The sequence below is a fragment of the Triticum aestivum genome, chromosome 7A, assembly GCF_018294505.1.
Source record: "Triticum aestivum cultivar Chinese Spring chromosome 7A, IWGSC CS RefSeq v2.1, whole genome shotgun sequence".
In the NCBI taxonomy this organism is placed as follows: domain Eukaryota; kingdom Viridiplantae; phylum Streptophyta; class Magnoliopsida; order Poales; family Poaceae; genus Triticum; species Triticum aestivum.
Genome location: NC_057812.1, coordinates 158,124,557 through 158,143,280, shown reverse-complemented (window position 1 = coordinate 158,143,280; position 18,724 = coordinate 158,124,557). Strand labels below are relative to the sequence as shown.

At 46.8% G+C, this 18,724-nt stretch overlaps 2 protein-coding genes across 2 annotated transcripts; one reads left to right on the top strand and one right to left on the bottom strand.

Annotated features, from left to right (window-relative positions):
- The first annotated feature begins 1,130 nt into the window (after positions 1–1,130).
- Positions 1,131–4,128, top strand: LOC123151035 (protein CREG1). Its single transcript, XM_044570819.1, has 6 exons — positions 1,131–1,421; positions 2,322–2,357; positions 2,454–2,655; positions 3,335–3,413; positions 3,509–3,626; positions 3,752–4,128. The coding sequence occupies exons 1-6, from the start codon at positions 1,252–1,254 to the stop codon at positions 3,777–3,779; spliced, it is 633 nt and encodes a 210-aa protein (XP_044426754.1). The 5' UTR covers positions 1,131–1,251; the 3' UTR covers positions 3,780–4,128.
- Positions 4,129–5,087: 959 nt separating this feature from the next.
- LOC123152078 (U-box domain-containing protein 41-like) lies at positions 5,088–7,145 on the bottom strand. Its single transcript, XM_044571687.1, has one exon. It carries the CDS (start codon positions 6,877–6,879, stop codon positions 5,329–5,331), a length of 1,551 nt encoding a protein of 516 aa, XP_044427622.1. The 5' UTR covers positions 6,880–7,145; the 3' UTR covers positions 5,088–5,328.
- Positions 7,146–18,724: the final 11,579 nt, after the last annotated feature.

Sequence of the window (18,724 nt, the reverse complement as noted above, 5' to 3'; positions counted from 1 at the left end):
GTCGGGAAGTCGTCGTGCTAAGGCCCCATAGGACTAGCACACCAGAATAGCAACCACCGCCGATGAAGAGAGGCATAGATCGAAAGGATTCAATCTGCAGACATATAGACGTAGATGAATGAAGACCGGATCCAGAAGGATCCAGTGAAGGCAAACTCCGACCGGATCCTACGAGATCCGTCAGAGACACATCTCCACACACCCTCCGACGATGCTTGAAGCATCACCAGGACGGGGGCTAGGCGGGAGAACCATATTTCATCTTCAAGAAGCCGTTGGTGCCTCATCTTATTGATCATGGCACAAACCCTAACAAAACTCAGAAAAACACCTAAAAACGGAGCCCTTCTGCCGACAAGGGCCGGGATCCACTGCGCCTCCGTGGTCCAAGGACCATAGGAGACGAGGCGGACCGCTGGCGGCCCAGCGAGAGGCAGAGAAACCAAATTGGAGACAAACAATGAGGACAGACGAGTAGGATTGTGGGTTGTCTCGCGAGGGTAGGAAGCATATCTATTTTAGTCTTTTTCTTCAACTTCTGCTAAGAATATAGCAAATCAATTGTGTTGAACTATTTATGCAAAATCCCTCCAAAATTAAAGACAAATTCTCAATTCATTTTCTCGTAGTTTTCAAGTCAAAATCTGGACGAGATAGACACTATCTCAAGGGAGGGGCAACTTTGCTCCTGAGCTCATCTACACTCGCCATGAACAGTAAAATGAAAAAGATACTAGAAAATTTCGAAACATTCTGATTTTTTTTGCTTGGAAGATGATTCAGTGTGTAAAGTTTGAGGAAAATTTCAGCTCATTTGGATATCTATGTAGCTCTATGCAGAAAAGACTGTTCGGATCGATTTAGTTTTTTTTTGCTGAGAGCTATTCGGATGTTCAAACGAAGTGAAATTTCGCACTGAAACATCTTCCACACCAATAAAATTCAAAAAAGAAACTTTCTAGTTTTTTTTACTATTCATAGGGTGTAGATGAGGTCGGGCTCGGAAATGAATATTCGCTATCTCAATCCCTTTTCCAGGCTCCCATGCTGCATAAAAAACAGACAAACAAGAAGTTCCACACTCGTACGCATGAGTAAATGCGGCCCATCCATCCCCATCCTGCATTCTGTTCGTCCTCCCTATCTGCAACGGGAAAAGGGCCTATAAAACGTCGCCGTCGGGCAGGGCAGCAAGTCCCACTCCCGCACGACAGGACAACCGCAAAAGCAAGGAGCCACCAGGAGAGAATCATGCGTTCCCCTGCCTGCCTCGCCGCCGCCCTCCTCCTGCTCGCGCTCCGGCTGCCGGCCCCCGCCGTCGCCGGCCGCCCCCTCGTCGCCCGCGACCGCAAGCCCGCCCCGTCCGAGGCCGCGGCCACCGCCAGGTGGCTCGCCGCGCAGAACACCTGGGGCGTCCTCAGGTTTCCCCGCCAAATACCACCCCCCTTCTCTCTCTGATCCCTGTTTGGTAACCGGGTTCTTTAGCAGCACGCGGTTTAATCGAATTGGTTATCGCTAGTTCAGAATTGTTCTTGGGTAGCATATCCGCTGAACCGCAATTGAAGTACGAGTATTAGTTAGTAATTTGCTCGAAGACTAGTTTGCGAAATTGTTGCGGTACTTTGGAGAATTGGAGTCCTTTGTTTTTCTGCGAGTCCTTTGTACACGTCTGCGATAATGATTTAGCAGTCAGGTATCACACACCCGAGTGCCCAACTAACTCAATTACTTCAGAGTAGAATTTGGCTAAATAAAATAATGACTCGGAGTTCACCGAGACTATGCTAAGTTGCAACATACCAGCTAGGTTTCGATGTTTGTTATGCTGAGTTCAGTATATATAACTGTCCATCTCTTGGTTTTTAGTTTTTACAAACAACTAGCTTGAACCACATGCTCTGCTGGGAAGTAATGAAAATAGCTCCAATCATGTGAGAACTCAATCTCCATAGTCCATACAATAAACTGATGGTCATAACTCACAGTGAATCGACTCTGAAATAAGAAAACCACGGACAAATAAGTAGCTAACAAACAGTGCAACTGTAAGTGTAGAATCACATTACATGTTTAGAACAACCCAAAGCTGGAGATCATGGCAAGATAATTCCACTTGCTCATAGGTTATTTTCGGTGGAGGGGAAGGCGGATTGCAACCGGAACATCACCGCCATCTCCAGTATGTGTAGAGGGAAAGAGATCTTAGAACTGGAATTTAGCAGACTTGTTTGGTTCTTGCTATGATTATGATACTTCAATCTCGCATTATTAGTGTCTATTTGACTGGGGCACTCACTAATGCTTTGTCGTTTTCTTTTCAGCACAATATCAAGTGATCTAAGTGGCGCTCCATTTGGGTAATTCCTAATTCTTGCACTTTGGCTAATCACCAATGCTTTGTCTTAGAGTCTTTACTGATTGCTGATTCAGTTCCATGCTTATTCTGCACACAGCAATGTAGTTTCATATAGTGATGGGGTACCAGGTGAGAGCCATGGAATTCCCTACTTTTATCTGACTACTCTGGATCCCACTGCAAGAGATGCATTGGAGGATGAAAGGACGTCCTTTACCCTTAGTGAGTTCCCTCTTGGCACTTGTGGGAAGGTTGATCCTGAAAACCCAACATGTGCAAAACTTACTCTTACTGGAAAGGTAATAACAACATACATCCATCATAAGATGATTGTTCACTTTCTTTATTTCCCTGCTGCATATATTTGCTTAACTTTGGCATGAATTTCAATGCTCTATTTCTGGTTTCTATCTTCAAATCTAGTACTAGGCTTGTTGTAACTATGGAATCATCATTATCCTTGTGCTTTCTCACGTTTACAGTCCCGGGTCCTAATTTTACTCCTCATAAGTATATCCATAGACACTTCTTTGTTGCCACTGCCAGTTAGTGATTCTAATGCTTTTGTATTTTTCTCATGGTTTGGTAGAAAGAAGGGGTATAGTGGGGAACTTGACCATATTTGGAAGTAGCAACCTCGAAGCATCGTAGTGACAACTTGGTGCTGTTAGCCTCCATAGTTGTGACAAACAAAAAATTGTATTGGGTCTATCTGTTCTAATGCCTAAACATTTTTTCTTGAGCCTGGCAAGCTATGCCTCTTAAAATATCTGTCATGATGAGAAAAAAAAAGACAAGTTCATCATGATGTGAGATCAAGCACTGAAGCACAAGAGATGTACAGCTTTCTGTAATCCCTCCTAAAATGCACATCTATAGAATGTGACTGTATGTTTGGGAGACCAGATACCACTATGATGTGCAATTCTTAAAAATAATTGTAATTGCAACCTGAAGTAACATTTACTGTTCTTGCAGTTGAAGGTGGTTGACCATAAGTCACCTGAAGCGGCTTTGGCCAAAGCTGCGCTTTTCAGCAAACACCCTGAAATGGAGGGTAAAGATATATTTACCGTTTCCTTGTATATATGGCCAATATAAGTTAGTAAGGTGTTTTTACTATCTAAACATACATGTATTGTTGTTTGGCAGGTTGGCCAAAGAACCACCACTTCGAGATCTTTAAACTGGAAATCGAAAACATATTCTTGATCGACTGGTTTGGGGGTCCTAAACCTATATCTCCTTCACAGTATCTTGATTATGGAAGGTGAGTTACACGAAACCTTTCAAATCTGAGTTTCACGACATATATACACATAGTATGTTGTAGTGCCAATCTATATGTAGATCCCCATTTTGAACAGTTCCTTAACATACATTTGATTTATGCAGGGACCAGGGCTCTGTGATGTTCTTGTGAGTGCGGAATGCTGCTGAAATCCATATCCTTAGCATGTTTGGGTATGCTTTCTGAAAGACGTCAAAACTGTACATACTGTAATGACATACGGGATTAAATAAACACATAATATCGCCTTTGTTGGCATTTATGTCCTCACCGCGGAGCCCAAGAACCGCTGTTCTTGCCACAGCCGGCTTATGGTTTGGGCATAGTGGCACAGGATGCCGTACCGTGACCGTTTGAAAGCGTCGTTGTAGTAGGTATTCTCAAGGGTACCAAATGGGGCAGGGTTACGGTGCACTGGTGGTATTTTGTTGTGGCACTGTAAAGCAACATTTATTCCGCAATATAGTAAATAGTATTGTCACATGTTGCACCAACCACCAAGAGATGGTGTATGAAATGGAGTTTTGATGAGGTAATCAAGTCCCATTCTTGCTGATGGAAGCATGTATTGCGACGTTAGTTCGTACTCTATTAGATTCTTTTACTAGAATAATAGCGCATCGTTCTATGGAAGAGGTAATTTACACAAAGTCTTCGTTCCGATCCTTCTGGCACGCGCCAACGTGTTGAATTGTTCGAGCTGAGTTGTACTCCCTCCGTCCAGAAATACTTGTCATCAAAATGAATAAAAGAGGACTTTTTGTTCATTTTGATGACAAGTATTTTCGGACGGAGGGAGTACTACTGAAATAGAATACCTTTAGTTGACCTTGGACCGGTTTCTGTTGTTCTTTCTTGCAACTAGGCGCTGTTTATTGCCAGAACTAAACCAGATTTTTCTCTGCTGTACGACCTGCAACTTGTGTTCAAAAAATGCTTTTCTCAATTCAAAAGGATTTTTTGTTTGCGAGAAAAAAAGGTTGCGAGTCTGACTTGAACGCAGCTTGATCGCTGAGCAGCAAATGCGAATTTCGTTACACAGTTTGAAAGTAAAGTGATGGTGTTCTGGATCTTATAACACAAGTGTGTTTAGTCAGCAAAGCATCAGGCGGTAACATGAGCCAAACGCTCAAGCAATCTTTGTCCCAGGAAAAGCAGCCGAAATCAGCTCATGGAGAGTGAATTAGGGAGTGATTAAATGTACTTCTTCTGTTCGGAATTACTTGTCATAGAAATGGATGTATTTAGATGTATTTTAGTTCTAGATACATCCATATTCGAGACAAATAATTCCGAACGGAGGGAGTAGTAAGTACTAATTCAGAAGCTAAGATAGGCACCAATGACAGAGAAACACAACCGTAAAGAACGTCGGAGGCTGACGGGAAAAAAATGCCAATGTGACATTTGTGTCACGAACCCACACGACAGTTTCACAAATTGTTTGCATACTAGTTTCTTCTTTAATCACAATTACAATCACAGATGGGATCATCAACGCCTACGTAGATCCAATCAAATTACATTCAATTCCACCAAAGAATTCACCGGAGCAGGTAGATACACGAATGGCGAATGCAGTTTGTTCCAAACACTTGAATAAACAAGAGCAGAGAAGTATACTGTAAAAAAAATGAGAGAGAGGAGAGAAGCGTGGGTAGAGCGGAGACTTTTGACTTTGTCAGAACTGGGTCGTGTTCGACCCGGACGGCCCGGCGTAGTTGCTCCGGTGGTGCGGCGGCCGCCGGAGCGACACCATCCCCTCCGACACCACGCTCGCGTCGTCCCACTCCCTCCCGAGTATCCCGGAGGCCGTCAGCGCCACCTCGTCGTCCTCCCCGCGCATCGCCCGGAGCGTGCGCCGCGCCATGTCCCGCCCGACCCCGCCGTCGCTCTCGGCCACCGGCATCAGCGCCGCCTCGACGCCCGCCGCGCGCGCGAGCCCGCGGAACCTCAGGCTGCCCCGGCTCATCCCGTACAATGCCGATATGCAGTACTCCTCCTCCGCGCTGCCCGGCGCGGCCGAGCCGCTGCGCATGATCCCCACGATGGCCGCCACCGCGCCGCCGTCCATCAGGGCGGCCCTCCCTTCCGGGCACCCGGCGAGGTTCGCCAGGATCATCACAGCGAGCTTCCGCAGCGCCGCGGCGTCGGCGTAGGCTTCGTTCCCGCGGTCCCGCGCCTCCGCCGTGGCCAGCAGCGTCCGCACCACCCCCGGCGTGCGCGCGATCTTGGACCGGTTCATCCCGGCGACCGAGACGTGGTACAGCGCCATGCCGGCCTCGCGGCGCGCGCGGTGGCCGGCCCCGCCGCTCGAGAACAGCTCCAGCAGTGGCGGGATCGCGCCCAGCACGCCGATGGCCGCGCGGTTCTCGTCCTCCACCGCGAGGCTGTAGATCGCGCCGGCGGCGTGGTCGCGCGCCTCCGGGTGGCCGACCCGGAGCACGTCGACGAGCGGCGACACCGCTCCGGACCGCACGATCCGCACCTTGTTCTCCGCCTCGAGCGACAGGTTCACCATGACCGCGGCCGCGTTGACCTGGATGCCGGCGTCAGCGGACAGCAGCATCGGCCGGAGCGCGGCGAGCAGCCGCGGCGTGCAGAGCTGCGTCCGCATCTCTTTGCTCTCCCGCGTCGCCTGCCGCAGAGAGGCCATCGTCGCCTTCTGCTCCGCGGGGCTGGCGCCGTCCGCGCCGAGCACGGCCATGATCTCCTCCTCCAGCGGCTTCGGCTCCTGCACGAAGTCGTCGCGGGCGCTGTAGTCGACGCTGTAGCGGTTTCTTGTCCGGACGGAGGAGGGCTGTGGCTGCGGGGCCGGCTCGTAGTTCACCTGCGACCTCTGCTCCTGGCGCGGCGGCATGAGGCGGCGGACGATGTCGCCGGCGGTGTCGAGGGAGAGAGGGGAAGGGTGGGGCAGGCCGAGGCGCTCGCACCAGTTGAGGATGGCGGAGCGGAGCGCGACGTTGGGGATGAGCACGAGGGGAGACGACGGGAGGCCGGCGACGGCGGGCGGGTAGAAGGCCAGCGCGGCGCAGGCCTGGATGCAGGCGCGCTCGATGGTCTGGCCCGGCGGCACGATGACGGGGTCCGCCATGAGCGTGCCGGAGATGGGGCAGAGGAACTCCGCCGGCGGGTCCACCGTGGTCGTGAACGATGAGGACGGCGACGAGGACGCGGAGGACGCCGGTGAGGAGGCCGCGAATGGCCTCCACCGCAGCCGGGCGGTGCCCATGGACTCGGCCGTGTTGGTGTTTTTCCTTGTGACGACCAGACGATACGTTGGCTTTTTGCGATGGCTATAGCGACCACTGGAGTTGTCGCCCGCCGTCCTTTCTACCGGAGAGGCGCTATTGGTGGTGACCGGTGATTCTTAAGCCGGAAATTTTATTTACATCTCATATGAGGTTTTCCAAGCAAGGCCTAAAACATTCAACCCACCAAAAAATACCCTAGACTAATTCTTTTTACCTTCCAACAGAAATCCAAAATGCGAACCAACTGTGATTGGTTGGTTAGAGGGACAGTGGTATCGCAGCCCACCAGGCTTAAGTCTTGGTGCTCGCATTATTTCTGGGTTTATTTCAGGATTCCTGGCGATGCGCTTTCAGTGGGAGGAGACGTTCCCGTCGACGACGATGCGGCTACAATGACTTCGTAAATCTCAAGATGATATGTCGGCTCAGTCTCTCAAAATGTGCTGATAGAGGTAGGATGTGCGTGTGTGCATTCATATGTATGAGTGTATGTGCGTATGTATGAGCGCTTGCGTCTGTACTGTGTTAAAAAAACAGAAACCCAAAACATTCACTATTACATTCATGAAAAAAATCTTTGGAAAAAATACTAAGATATATTTAACCAAATTCCTTGGAAACTATAAAAATGTGACATCCAAGTGCCTGCCTCCTAGGACCGACCGTCTTCATCCTCCCAGACAGGCCGATGGCGTCCAACCCAGGTCGCCGCCCAAGCCTTGCCGAACCGCCACCGCTCCACACAGATGCCCACCCCCTGCTTGTTCACGCCTCCCTTCTTCCTTGGTCTAGCCGCCGCAAGTACCGCCTGCCCCTGCAGATGCCTTTCATGGCGGACACCATGCCCAACAAGTGCTCGGACAAATGTCATAGACAATTTCTTTTTACTTTTTTCTTAGTCTGGAGCAAACATGATGGATTCGAACACAAATTTCTTCTACACCGAGTTTATGGATTTGTCCTCAACAGATGAGGATGATTATGAGGATGAAATAATGATGATGCAATCGTTTATTGAAGATGCAAAACATGCAGAGGAGCATGTTCTCAATTCCAAGAGATCAATCAAGGGACGTCAAGTGTTGAATCTGAATAAGACATGAGGGCATATGATGCTGATGGAAGACTACTTTGTTCCCAATGCAGTATTCAACCATATTTCCACCTTCGATTCCGGATGTGCAAAACTATGTTTGATCGGCTCTACAATGTTGTTCGGGCCTTAATGACTATTTCATGTGGAAGAAGTGTGTTGTTGGAATCATTGGATTCTCTAGTTACCAGAATTGCACCGCAATCTTCATCAAGACCATCTCTAAACAAATGGGTGAGAAAAGATCTCACTTTTCCCAATGACAAGAAGGATCTAGAAAGAATGTCGAGAGGGCATTTGAAGAGTTCCAAGCTTGTACTGTGGCTATTCGAGGACCTGCAAAACTATAAGATGCATAGACATTGTGGGAGGTGATGACAGCTTGTGTGGTCTTACACAACATGATTGTGAAGGATGGGGGTGAGAGAGTTTGCCATAGTCTGAAATTTGAGCACACGAGTGATCCTATCTAACTTCCAAAGCAGAATCTGATGAAATTTGAGGATTTTATCCAAATGGCATCAAAAGATTCACCATCGAGGAGATAATCTGGTTGACATCTGTGGGCATTCCAAGAGGTGAACTAAAAAATGTGTCAAAATAAGTTGAATTCAAATTTGAATTATTTATTGCAAAACTTCTTGTTTGAATTGTAATATTTATATTTGAATTATTGTTGCATTGAAATATTTGTGCAACATGATTATGGATGAAGGATGCTAATTATTTTTAATTACTTTGAGTACTTCGGATATAGAAGAAAAAAAAGGTGTGGCCATTTGGTGCATAGGGTTGGATGACCGCCCCCTAAACGTTGTCCACGCACACAACCGGACATGTGCGCGAACATTTTGTGTGTCCATTTTGAAGAATCACATTTCTTTATTCCAATAACTGCAATGCGGGCTCATGGGAATTCAGATGTTTAGACTGACCCATGAACTTTTGATGCACGGTGTTGGTGGATAGTGTCCGGACTACACGATCTGCATGTTTAGGGCCTGTTTGGGACTGCCCCACTCACCAAAATTCAGCTTTGCTATGAAAAAAAATGCAAGCTAAACGGGGTAGCTCCATGACGTTTCTCTCCAAAAAAAGAGAGAATTTGAGGTACAACTTCCTGTTTTCGGTGAAGCTCTTCGCGTGCGCGTGCCTTGAAAACTCTAATTTCAATGGGTCCTTGTGGAGTTGCGGTGAGATTACCATAACTTTCACCAGTAAGTGGACACTTATTCGTTTTATTTCCTACCTCACGCAACCAACCAAAAATTCCCCACCAAAATTTTCATTCTTGAAGCTAGAGCTAGCTGGAAGCCAAACATGATAAATTGTTGTTCGATGAAGTTGCAACTCCGTGGTGAAACTGCTTTCAAAATGAATTTGATGGAATGAAGTTGATTTTGGCGGAGTGGATAACCTGCAAAAGCCAGGATTTGAATCCAAGACCTTAGGCCTTGATACCAAGTTAAGTTTCATGCACTGGCCAACGCAACCAAAAATTCGAACTAATGAAAAAGGCTAGGCAATTCACATATACACTTCAACAGCCCTAACCCCCCTACCCGCCTACTTCCATCAGCTGAAATACAGAATGCAGCAGCTTGGTAGCTAGACAAACATAGTCGACCAAGATGGAAAGTTTACGTGATCCGGCTCCCATTTTTTCCCAGTCACAAGCACTTTGTGCTTTTAATGTCTGGAAAGCGCCGTTATTCCATATACCACTGGCCCAAATCGGCACCAGCTGGTTCCTTCCAGCCGTTGATTGCTCAAGAATAATTGTGAAGCAGGTCCAGAGACAAAGGGCATCCATCCATCCAAGCTGGTTAAATCATTCTCTTCGATTTTATACCAACTTTTCTCATCACTTTGTCCATCTCTTTTTGGCCACGGTGTGTGGTGTGCGCATCTCACTGGAAACGGATAAAAATCTCTCAAACTCTCTTTCTTTTCCCAATGCAAGATGACGGTTGAAAAGTGACAGGCATTTTCCGGGACAGGCCATATATAATCAGATGGCCCGTTGCAAGGCAACGCAATGAGAGAGCAAAGCAAGGCAAGGATTTCAGACAAGCCTAGCGCATGCAATCAGTGGGCCTCATTGAGCTAGCGCATAATTTATGAGTACCCAAAATGTGGGCATCAAAATGCTCAGGTTGTCAAGTGTCAAGGTCCACCACTTATCTTGTTAGTAACTTCCCTTGTAATGGAGGCATGATAGCCAGCGACTCGCCAGCTGCAGCAGGGTGAGTGGCGTAATTTGTGCTGCACGTAGCTGGAGTTATCTGAAGATCCGGAGCTCTGAGAAGCAGCTGTTCTAGAAGTTAGAACAATAATTTGCATCCATGATCTGTTCGATCAGCAGTGAACTCACCGGCGACCGGCTGCTTCTGTCAGCGCGGATCCGGCCACATGCTGGAGGGATCATATATACCACCACACAGAGTCACAGACACACCATTGATCAATCGAGGGGGCGTCACTGAAGAAGAAAATCAGTTGACTTTGTTTGCAGGGGCATCACTTTGCTAGATAATTCAAACTGAATTTCTAATGGCATCCTTCATGTACTAGACTATTTTGAAATGAAACCCTAATTGACAAAGATACTGCCGTGCTATTTTCTAAATGGAAAGACAAAGGTACTATTGAAACGGCATAGGATTATTGGTGCTTTGTCTTCTCTCTGTCATCCCATTCTCTTAACCGAAAGCACATATTCTGTTCCTTCTGTCCCGTGCTGGCTGGCTGGATCATGTAGTAAAATATGTGCTCCTCCTGCCTTTGCGAGGAAAAACTATGCCCCCTTCATCGGATCCAGCATCTCATCGTGGCGAGATCTATGTGTGATCGCTTTCTGATGCTGTCTTTTCTTTTTTTTGAACTGCTTTCTGATGCTCTCCTGGCCAGCAGTACACATCTCCAGCATCCTTTCAAGCTACTGTGATCTTTTGAGCCACCGTGATAAGCTCTTTTTGCAGGGATACCATGCAAGGTTTGTGTTGGTTGTGTGCACTACAGTGATGCAGAAGCCGGGGGCTTTAACCTTATTTTCAGAAATAAAAAAAATGCAAGGTTTGTGTTTAAACTTATGTACATTTTCAAGACTAGGGATGTACCAGTTTGTCTAGCCTGAGACGCTCTTGAAAAATCTGCAGCAGCACGGCCAGGTTTGGATTGGCAGCTCTTTGCGGTCGTCATGGTTGCTTGGGTCAACACGTTGGTTTTCCGTTTCTCGTCTAGGTCTAGGAGGTAGTATATTATACCACGAACACTAGGCACGTCGTTGCAACCGAAGCAGAAGCAAATGCTATATTGATTAAGCACCTTGATTGGTTCTGTCAGGTGTGATTCGGTTAATTAACTTGGATGCATGGAGTCATGTTCCAGAAGGTGTCCGAGTCCGACGTGTGGTGCAACTGATCACTTCGTTCTGGTTTACTCTATCTTAATCGGAGAGGAGTTCTTCGCATACACAACTTGGAATAAAGAACTTGTCGGTTGTAATCAATTATTGGATTCTGTAGTAGTACATGTACAATGGGCATGAATTGAGCTGCATACAGTATGCATCTGTTGTGGAAAAGGTCACGAATCCAGCTGGTACGGAACAGTAGACACGGATCAAGATCCCTCGTCCGCCTCTGTCTGGCTGAATGATCATCCAGCATTTCCTATAGCTCATCGACAGTGAAACTAGGAATATATAATATTTGTTGAGGGAGAAAGTAGGAATATTTGCAACTTTGCCAATCAAAAAGACCAAAAGTGTGGAAAAGTTCAATTTGCAGATGGATCCCCTTTCTGCTGCGCCGAGTCTCTTTGGCTGTCAAGATGGGAAAGGAGAAATGGCTCGGCCTGCGTAGTTACGCTCTAGCTGCGTGCTGGGCCGCTGGCTGGCTCCATGCTTAAAGTTCTCAAGCGCATTGTGGGCTAGCTGCAATGATCCTATCTCTCTTTTTGTCAATCTTCCATAAACTGCTGGAATTTTGTCTATTTTAGGCCTAACCCAATAGCAGTTTCAGAAATTCCTAATAAATCCTAGAGACTCACTTAGCCCATTTGTGCAAGGCAAGGGATACTACTAAAGTTTAGTCCCACATTGCTAGTTTAGTGGGAGTTGAACCTTCTTATAAGGGAGGTTCTTTCTCCACTTGTACGAGTATGAGAACAATAGGGATATCCACGCGCGCTCCTCCTCCACCGCCCGCCTCGCCACGACGCGGGAATGAGCCGAGCCGATATCTAAATTTTTGCCGCGACCGTCGTTGCCCTCTCGCCTCCTTCTTTTGCGCCTACAAAAGGGAGGTCGCTCCTCCCAGAGAGACGCACCAGAACCTCTTCCTCCTCTCGCCACAAGTTCCTGAGCACTGCGCTGCTGCTACGATCTTCCCCATCCCGGCTTGCGGCGTGCACTACGGGTCGGGACAGTAGGCCTTCGAAACCGCACCTTTTGAGTCCTGTACGGGAGAAGGGTGATAAGGTTTTTGGGGAGCGCTCAGCGCGACTACTGGCTGCTTCATCACGGACGATCCGGTCGTCGACGACTACTTCCCCGACGATGACTTCTTCCCTGACGTCCATGATCTCCTCGACGACATGGCAGGCAAGGACACCGACCCCAAGTCCAGCACTTCCACTGCTGCTGTCCCGTACGTGTTCTTGCTCTTTCTGTTAGATGTCATGACACGGTTCTTTGCTCTACTTTCCGTCCTACATGTGTTAGGTTCTACTTCATATATGCAACTTCATCTAGTGTCTATTCTACATGTGTTTAGTTCAAGTTCATATATGCAGATGCTCTTTACCTTCTCTCTGTCCGAACGCATGACTTGTTTTATCTCTACTATATTAGTCATGCTTTATCTAGTATTTTTGTTAATAAAATCATTCGGTAAATTGCTCATATTTCCAACAATTCAAAAACCTTATTATAGGCAATTTACCCCGAGTGGTTTTGCTGCTTCCATGAGACCTCCTATGTTTGAGGGTATCCACTATAAGAGGTGGCGCGTGAGAGCAGTCTTATGGTTTCAAACCATGAGTTGCTATGATGCCACTCTCGGCAAACCTGAAGGAGAGCTTGATGCTCAACAGGCACAAGCTTTTCAGAAAATGGATACTCTGTTTAAGGCTGCTCTCTTGAGTGTTCTTGGTGAGAACATAGTTGATGCTTATGCGTCAATTGATAATGGAAAAGATATGTGGGATGCACTCGAGGCCAAGTTTGGGGTCTCGGATGCTGGCACTGAGCTGTACATCATGGAGCAATTCTATGATTACAGGATGACTGAAGAGCGCTCCGTGGTTGAGCAAGCTCATGAGATACAGTCATTTGCTAGAGAACTTGAGCACTTCAGTTGTATGCTACCGGACAAGTTTGTTGCCGGAGGTATCATCACTAAGCTTCCTCCTTCATGGAGGAACTTTGCTACCTTGCTGAAGCATAAGAGGCAGGAGTTTTCCGTCCCGGATCTCATTGGCACTCTTGATGTGGAAGAAAAGGCGAGAGCAAAGGACACACGTGCTCGAGGTATTGAGGGAGGATCTAGTGCCAATGTGGTACAGAAGCAGAACTTCCAGCCCCACAAGTTCAAGAACAAGGGCAAGTTTGATGGAAAAGCAAAGTTTGATGGGAAGAACAAGGTTGTGCAACACACGAACTTCAAGAAGAAGAATGGCAAGAAGAAAGGTGCTTGTCATGTGTGTGGGGATCCTGATCATTGGGCTCCTAGTTGCCCTAATCGCTATGACAAGCGTCATCCTGGGAAAGGCGGCAAGACCGCTAATGTTGTCATTGGAGACACTGACATGAAGGATGCTGGGTATGGTATATTTCCCACTATTCTTTCAGTATGTCATTCTCCTGACTGGTTGATTGACACGGGTGCTAATGTGCATGTATGCGGTGATATTTCCATGTTTTCGTCTTATCAGACCGCAGGGACTTCAACCGTGCTGATGGGCAATGGTTCAAGTGCTTCTGTTCGTGGTGTTGGCACGGTCGATCTGAAGTTTACTTCGGGGAAGATCGTGCGGCTGAAGAACGTGCATTATGTCCCCTCCGTCAATAAAAATCTTGTTAGCGGATCTCTTCTGTGTAGAGATGGCTACAAGCTTGTCTTTGAGTCGAATAAATTTGTAATATCCAAGTATGGAACCTTTGTTGGTAAAGGCTATGAGTCAGGAGGCTTGTTTCGTTTATCCTTATCAGACGTTTGCAATAAAGTTGTTAATCATATTTGCAACAATAGTGAATCCAATGTGTGGCATTCACGTCTTTGTCATGTTAACTTTGGTTGCATGTCGCGACTAGCGAAGTTGAACTTAATCCCTAGTTTCACCACCGTCAAGGGATCTAAGTGTCAAGTGTGTGTGCAAGCTAAGCAACCTCGTAAGTCTCACACGACTGCGGAAATAAGAAATCTTGCACCACTAGAGCTCATACATTCAGATCTATGTGAAATGAATGGTGTGTTGACAAAAGGTGGAAAGAAATATTTCATGACGTTAATTGATGACTCCACTAGATACTGCCGTGTGTATCTTCTGAAATCTAAGGATGAGGCTTTGAACTTTTTCAAGATCTATAAAGCTGAAGTGGAAAACCAACTTGATCGAAAAATCAAGAGGCTTAGGTCCGACCGTGGTGGAGAGTATTTTTCCAATGAATTTGATGCTTTTTGTGCGGAACATGGTATAATCCATGAGAGGACGCCTCCCTATTCACCTCAGTCAAATGGGGTGGCCGAAAGAAAGAACCGTACTCTAACTGATTTGGTTAACGCCATGTTAGACACATCGGGTCTCTCCAAGGCATGGTGGGGGGAGGCGATATTGACAGCATGTCATGTCCTGAACCGAGTCCCCACAAAGAACAAAGAGATAACTCCATTCGAGGAATGGGAGAAGAAATGGTTAAAACTCTCTTATCTACAAACATGGGGTTGTTTGGCGAAAGTCAATGCTCCAATTCCAAAGAAGCGGAAGCTTGGACCAAAGACTGTGGATTGTGTTTTCCTGGGATATGCTTTTCATAGCATTGGCTATAGATTCTTGGTTGTAAAATCTGAGGTACCTGACATGCATGTCGGTACGATCATGGAGTCGAATGATGCGACTTTCTTTGAAGATATCTTTCCCATGAAGGATATGGCTACCTCATCTAATCAGGAGATGCCTAGTTCATCGAATCAGGAACCAGTTACAATTACCGAACCTGCCATTTCGATGGAACACTTTGAAAGTCCTGTGGAGGAGAACAATGAAGTTCCTACTAGGAGCAAGAGACAGAGGACTGCAAAGTCTTTTGGTGATGATTTTCTTGTGTATCTCATAGATGACACTCCCAGTTCTATTTCAGAGGCCTATGCATCTGAAGATGCTGACTACTGGAAGGAAGCGGTTCGTAGCGAGATGGATTCCATCTTGGCGAATGAAACCTGGGAGATAACTGATCGTCCTTATGGGTGCAAACCTATAGGATGCAAATGGGTATTCAAGAAGAAGCTTAGGCCTGATGGTACTATTGAAAAGTACAAGGCTCGGCTCGTGGCTAAGGGTTATACCCAAAAGGAAGGTGAAGACTTCTTTGATACTTACTCACCTGTGGCTCGACTGACCACTATTCGAGTTCTACTTTCACTAGCTGCCTCGCATGGTCTTCTCGTTCATCAAATGGATGTTAAGACTGCTTTCCTAAATGGAGAGTTGGACGAGGAAATTTATATGGAACAACCAGATGGGTTTGTACTAGATGGTCAGGAAGGGAAAGTGTGCAAGTTGCTGAAGTCTTTGTACGGACTTAAGCAAGCACCCAAACAGTGGCATGAGAAGTTTGAAAGAACTTTAACAGCTGCAGGCTTTGTTGTGAACGAAGCTGACAAATGTGTGTACTATCGCCATGGTGGGGGCGAGGGAGTTATCCTGTGCTTGTATGTTGATGACATACTGATTTTCGGAACAAATCTGAATGTTATTAAGGAGGTCAAGGATTTCCTATCTCGTTGTTTTGAGATGAAGGATTTAGGAGTGGCTGATGTCATTCTGAACATCAAGTTGTTGAGAGACGATGATGGTGGGATTACATTGCTTCAATCTCACTATGTGGAAAAGATCTTGAGTCGCTTTGGCTATAGTGACTGCAAGCCCTCTCCAACACCATATGATGCGAGTGTGTTACTTCGAAAGAATCGAAGAATTGCTAGAGATCAATTGAAATATTCTCAGATTATTGGCTCGCTTATGTACTTAGCAAGTGCTACAAGACCTGACATCTCTTTTGCTGTTAGCAAACTGAGTCGGTTTGTCTCAAAACCAGGAGATGTGCATTGGAAAGCTCTAGAGAGAGTTTTGCGTTATTTGAAAGGCACTGCAAATTATGGAATTCACTACACCGGGCATCCAAAGGTGCTTGAAGGGTATAGTGACTCAAACTGGATCTCAGATGCTGATGAGATAAAGGCCACGAGCGGTTATGTATTCACTCATGGAGGTGGCGCTGTTTCTTGGAAGTCTTGCAAGCAGACCATCTTAACGAGGTCAACAATGGAAGCAGAACTCACAGCACTAGATACAGCTACGGTTGAAGCAGATTGGCTTCGCCGGCTCTTGAATGACTTGCCGGTTGTTGAGAAACCTGTACCGGGTGTCCTTATGAACTGCGACAATCAAACTGTGATCACGAAAGTGAGCAGCTCAAAGGATAACATGAAGTCATCAAGACACGTTCAGAGAAGGTTAAAGTCTGTCAGGAAAATGAAAAACTCCGGAGTTATTGCATTGGATTATATCCAAACGTCTAAAAATCTGGCAGATCCTTTTACTAAGGGTCTATCACGTAATGTGATAGATAATGCATCGAGGGAGATGGGTATGAGACCCACAATATGAGTTGTTCACAGTGGTAACCTATTCTTTGTGATCGGAGATCCCGTGAATTAGATGTGGAAGACAAGCTGTTGGTCAACTGAGAGGAGAGTATCCTTACTATTCACAATACCACTCCATGAAGATGCAATACTCTCCTAATCTGCATGGCAGGTTGATATATATCTTAATGTGTTCTAAGTGGCTCATTAAAGCAGAGATGTTATCCTGCAGAACATCTTTTGAAGAACACACCTATATGAGTCTGATTGTCAAACGTCGCAATCTATGAGAGTAGGGTTCTCTTTAGTAAACTCATGAAAGGTCACGGAGTATGACGCATAAGCTCCACCCGCGGGGAAGACCCACGGTAGCCACGTATCGGTCAAGGCTTTATGTGAAGCTAGATTCGCAGAAAACTTGCAGTTCAAGGCCCAGTCCACTGTTCAAGTTGCTTACTAGTGTAACATAGAGTTCTAGGTGGAAGTTCAACTTAAGAGTCTCCACTGCAGTATCGGTATATAAAACAGTGTTTGGGAACCAAAGGCAATTTCTGTGTGCCTCTGGGATCTGGTGGGGGATTGCTGGAATTTTGTCTATTTTGGGCCTAGCCCAATAGCAGTTTCAGAAATTCCTAATAAATCCTAGAGGCCCACTTAGCCCATTTGTGCAAGGCAAGGGATACTACTAAAGTTTAGTCCCACATTGCTAGTTTAGTGGGAGTTGGACCTCCTTATAACGGAGGTTCTTTCCCCACTTGTACGAGCATGAGAACAAGAGGGATATCCACGCGCGCTCCTCCTCCGCCGCCCGCCTCGCCACGCCTCGCCTCGCCTCGTCACGACGCGCAGCGCCATGGGTTACAGGAATGAGCTGAGCCGATATCTAAATTTTTGCCACGCACTACGGGTATACGAAAGGTCACACAGAAGCTGAAAAGATTTTTGCGAAAGTGGAGTTCGAATGCGAACGGTGCAACCCTTCGGCTGCTGGCTGTTCGCTTCGTCTCTGTCTCTTCGTTTCGCCTCCCGTCGTTTCCCTCTCGCCTCCTTCTCTTGCGCCTACAAAAGGGAGGTCGCTCCTCCCAGAGAGACGCACCAGAACCTCTTCCTCCTCTCGCCACAAGTTCCTGAGCACTGCGCTGCTGCTACGATCTTCCCCATCCCGGCTTGCGGCGTGCACTGCAGGTTGGGACAGTAGGCCTCCGAAACCGCACCTTTTGAGTCCTGTACGGGAGAAGGGCGATAAGGTTTTTGGGGAGCGCTCAGCGCGACTACTGGCTGCTTCATCATGGACGATCAGGTCGCCGACGACTACTTCCCCGACGACGACTTCTTCCCCGACGTCCACGATCTCCTCGACGACATGGCAGGCGAGGACACCGACCCCAAGTCCAAAACTTCCACTGCTGCTGTCCCGTACGTGTTCTCGCTCTTTCTGTTAGATGTCATGATACAGTTCTTTGCTCTACTTTCCGTCCTACATGTGTTAGGTTCTACTTCATATATGCAACTTCATAGTGTCTGTTCTACATGTGTTTATTTCAAGTTCATATATGCAGATGCTCTTTACCTTCTCTCTGTCCGAACGCATGACTTGTTTTATCTCTACTATATTAGTCATCTTTATCTAGTATTTCTGTTAATAAAATCATTCGGTAAATTGCTCATATTTCCAACATAAACCATGTGGGCACTGGGCACCCACGAATTGTTACTGTTAACAGTTAGCTAGTCTCTCCCTCTCACCTCTCTCCACCGTGGGCACGTACTGCATGCGATCGCCCATGATCCATGCACGTAGCCACGACCTGGCGCTCTGCACCTCTATTGTAACCTAACCCATATATACGAGTGTATAGA

Coding starts and splice junctions, on each gene's coding strand:
- LOC123151035 (XM_044570819.1), top strand. CDS start 1,252: ATGCGTTCCCCTGCCTGCCTCGCCGCCGCCCTCCTCCTGCTCGCGCTC. Junction 2,656..3,334: donor AACTTACTCTTACTGGAAAG/GTAATAACAACA, acceptor CTGTTCTTGCAG/TTGAAGGTGGTTGACCATAA. Junction 3,414..3,508: donor CAAACACCCTGAAATGGAGG/GTAAAGATATAT, acceptor GTTGTTTGGCAG/GTTGGCCAAAGAACCACCAC.
- LOC123152078 (XM_044571687.1), bottom strand. CDS start 6,879: ATGGGCACCGCCCGGCTGCGGTGGAGGCCATTCGCGGCCTCCTCACCG.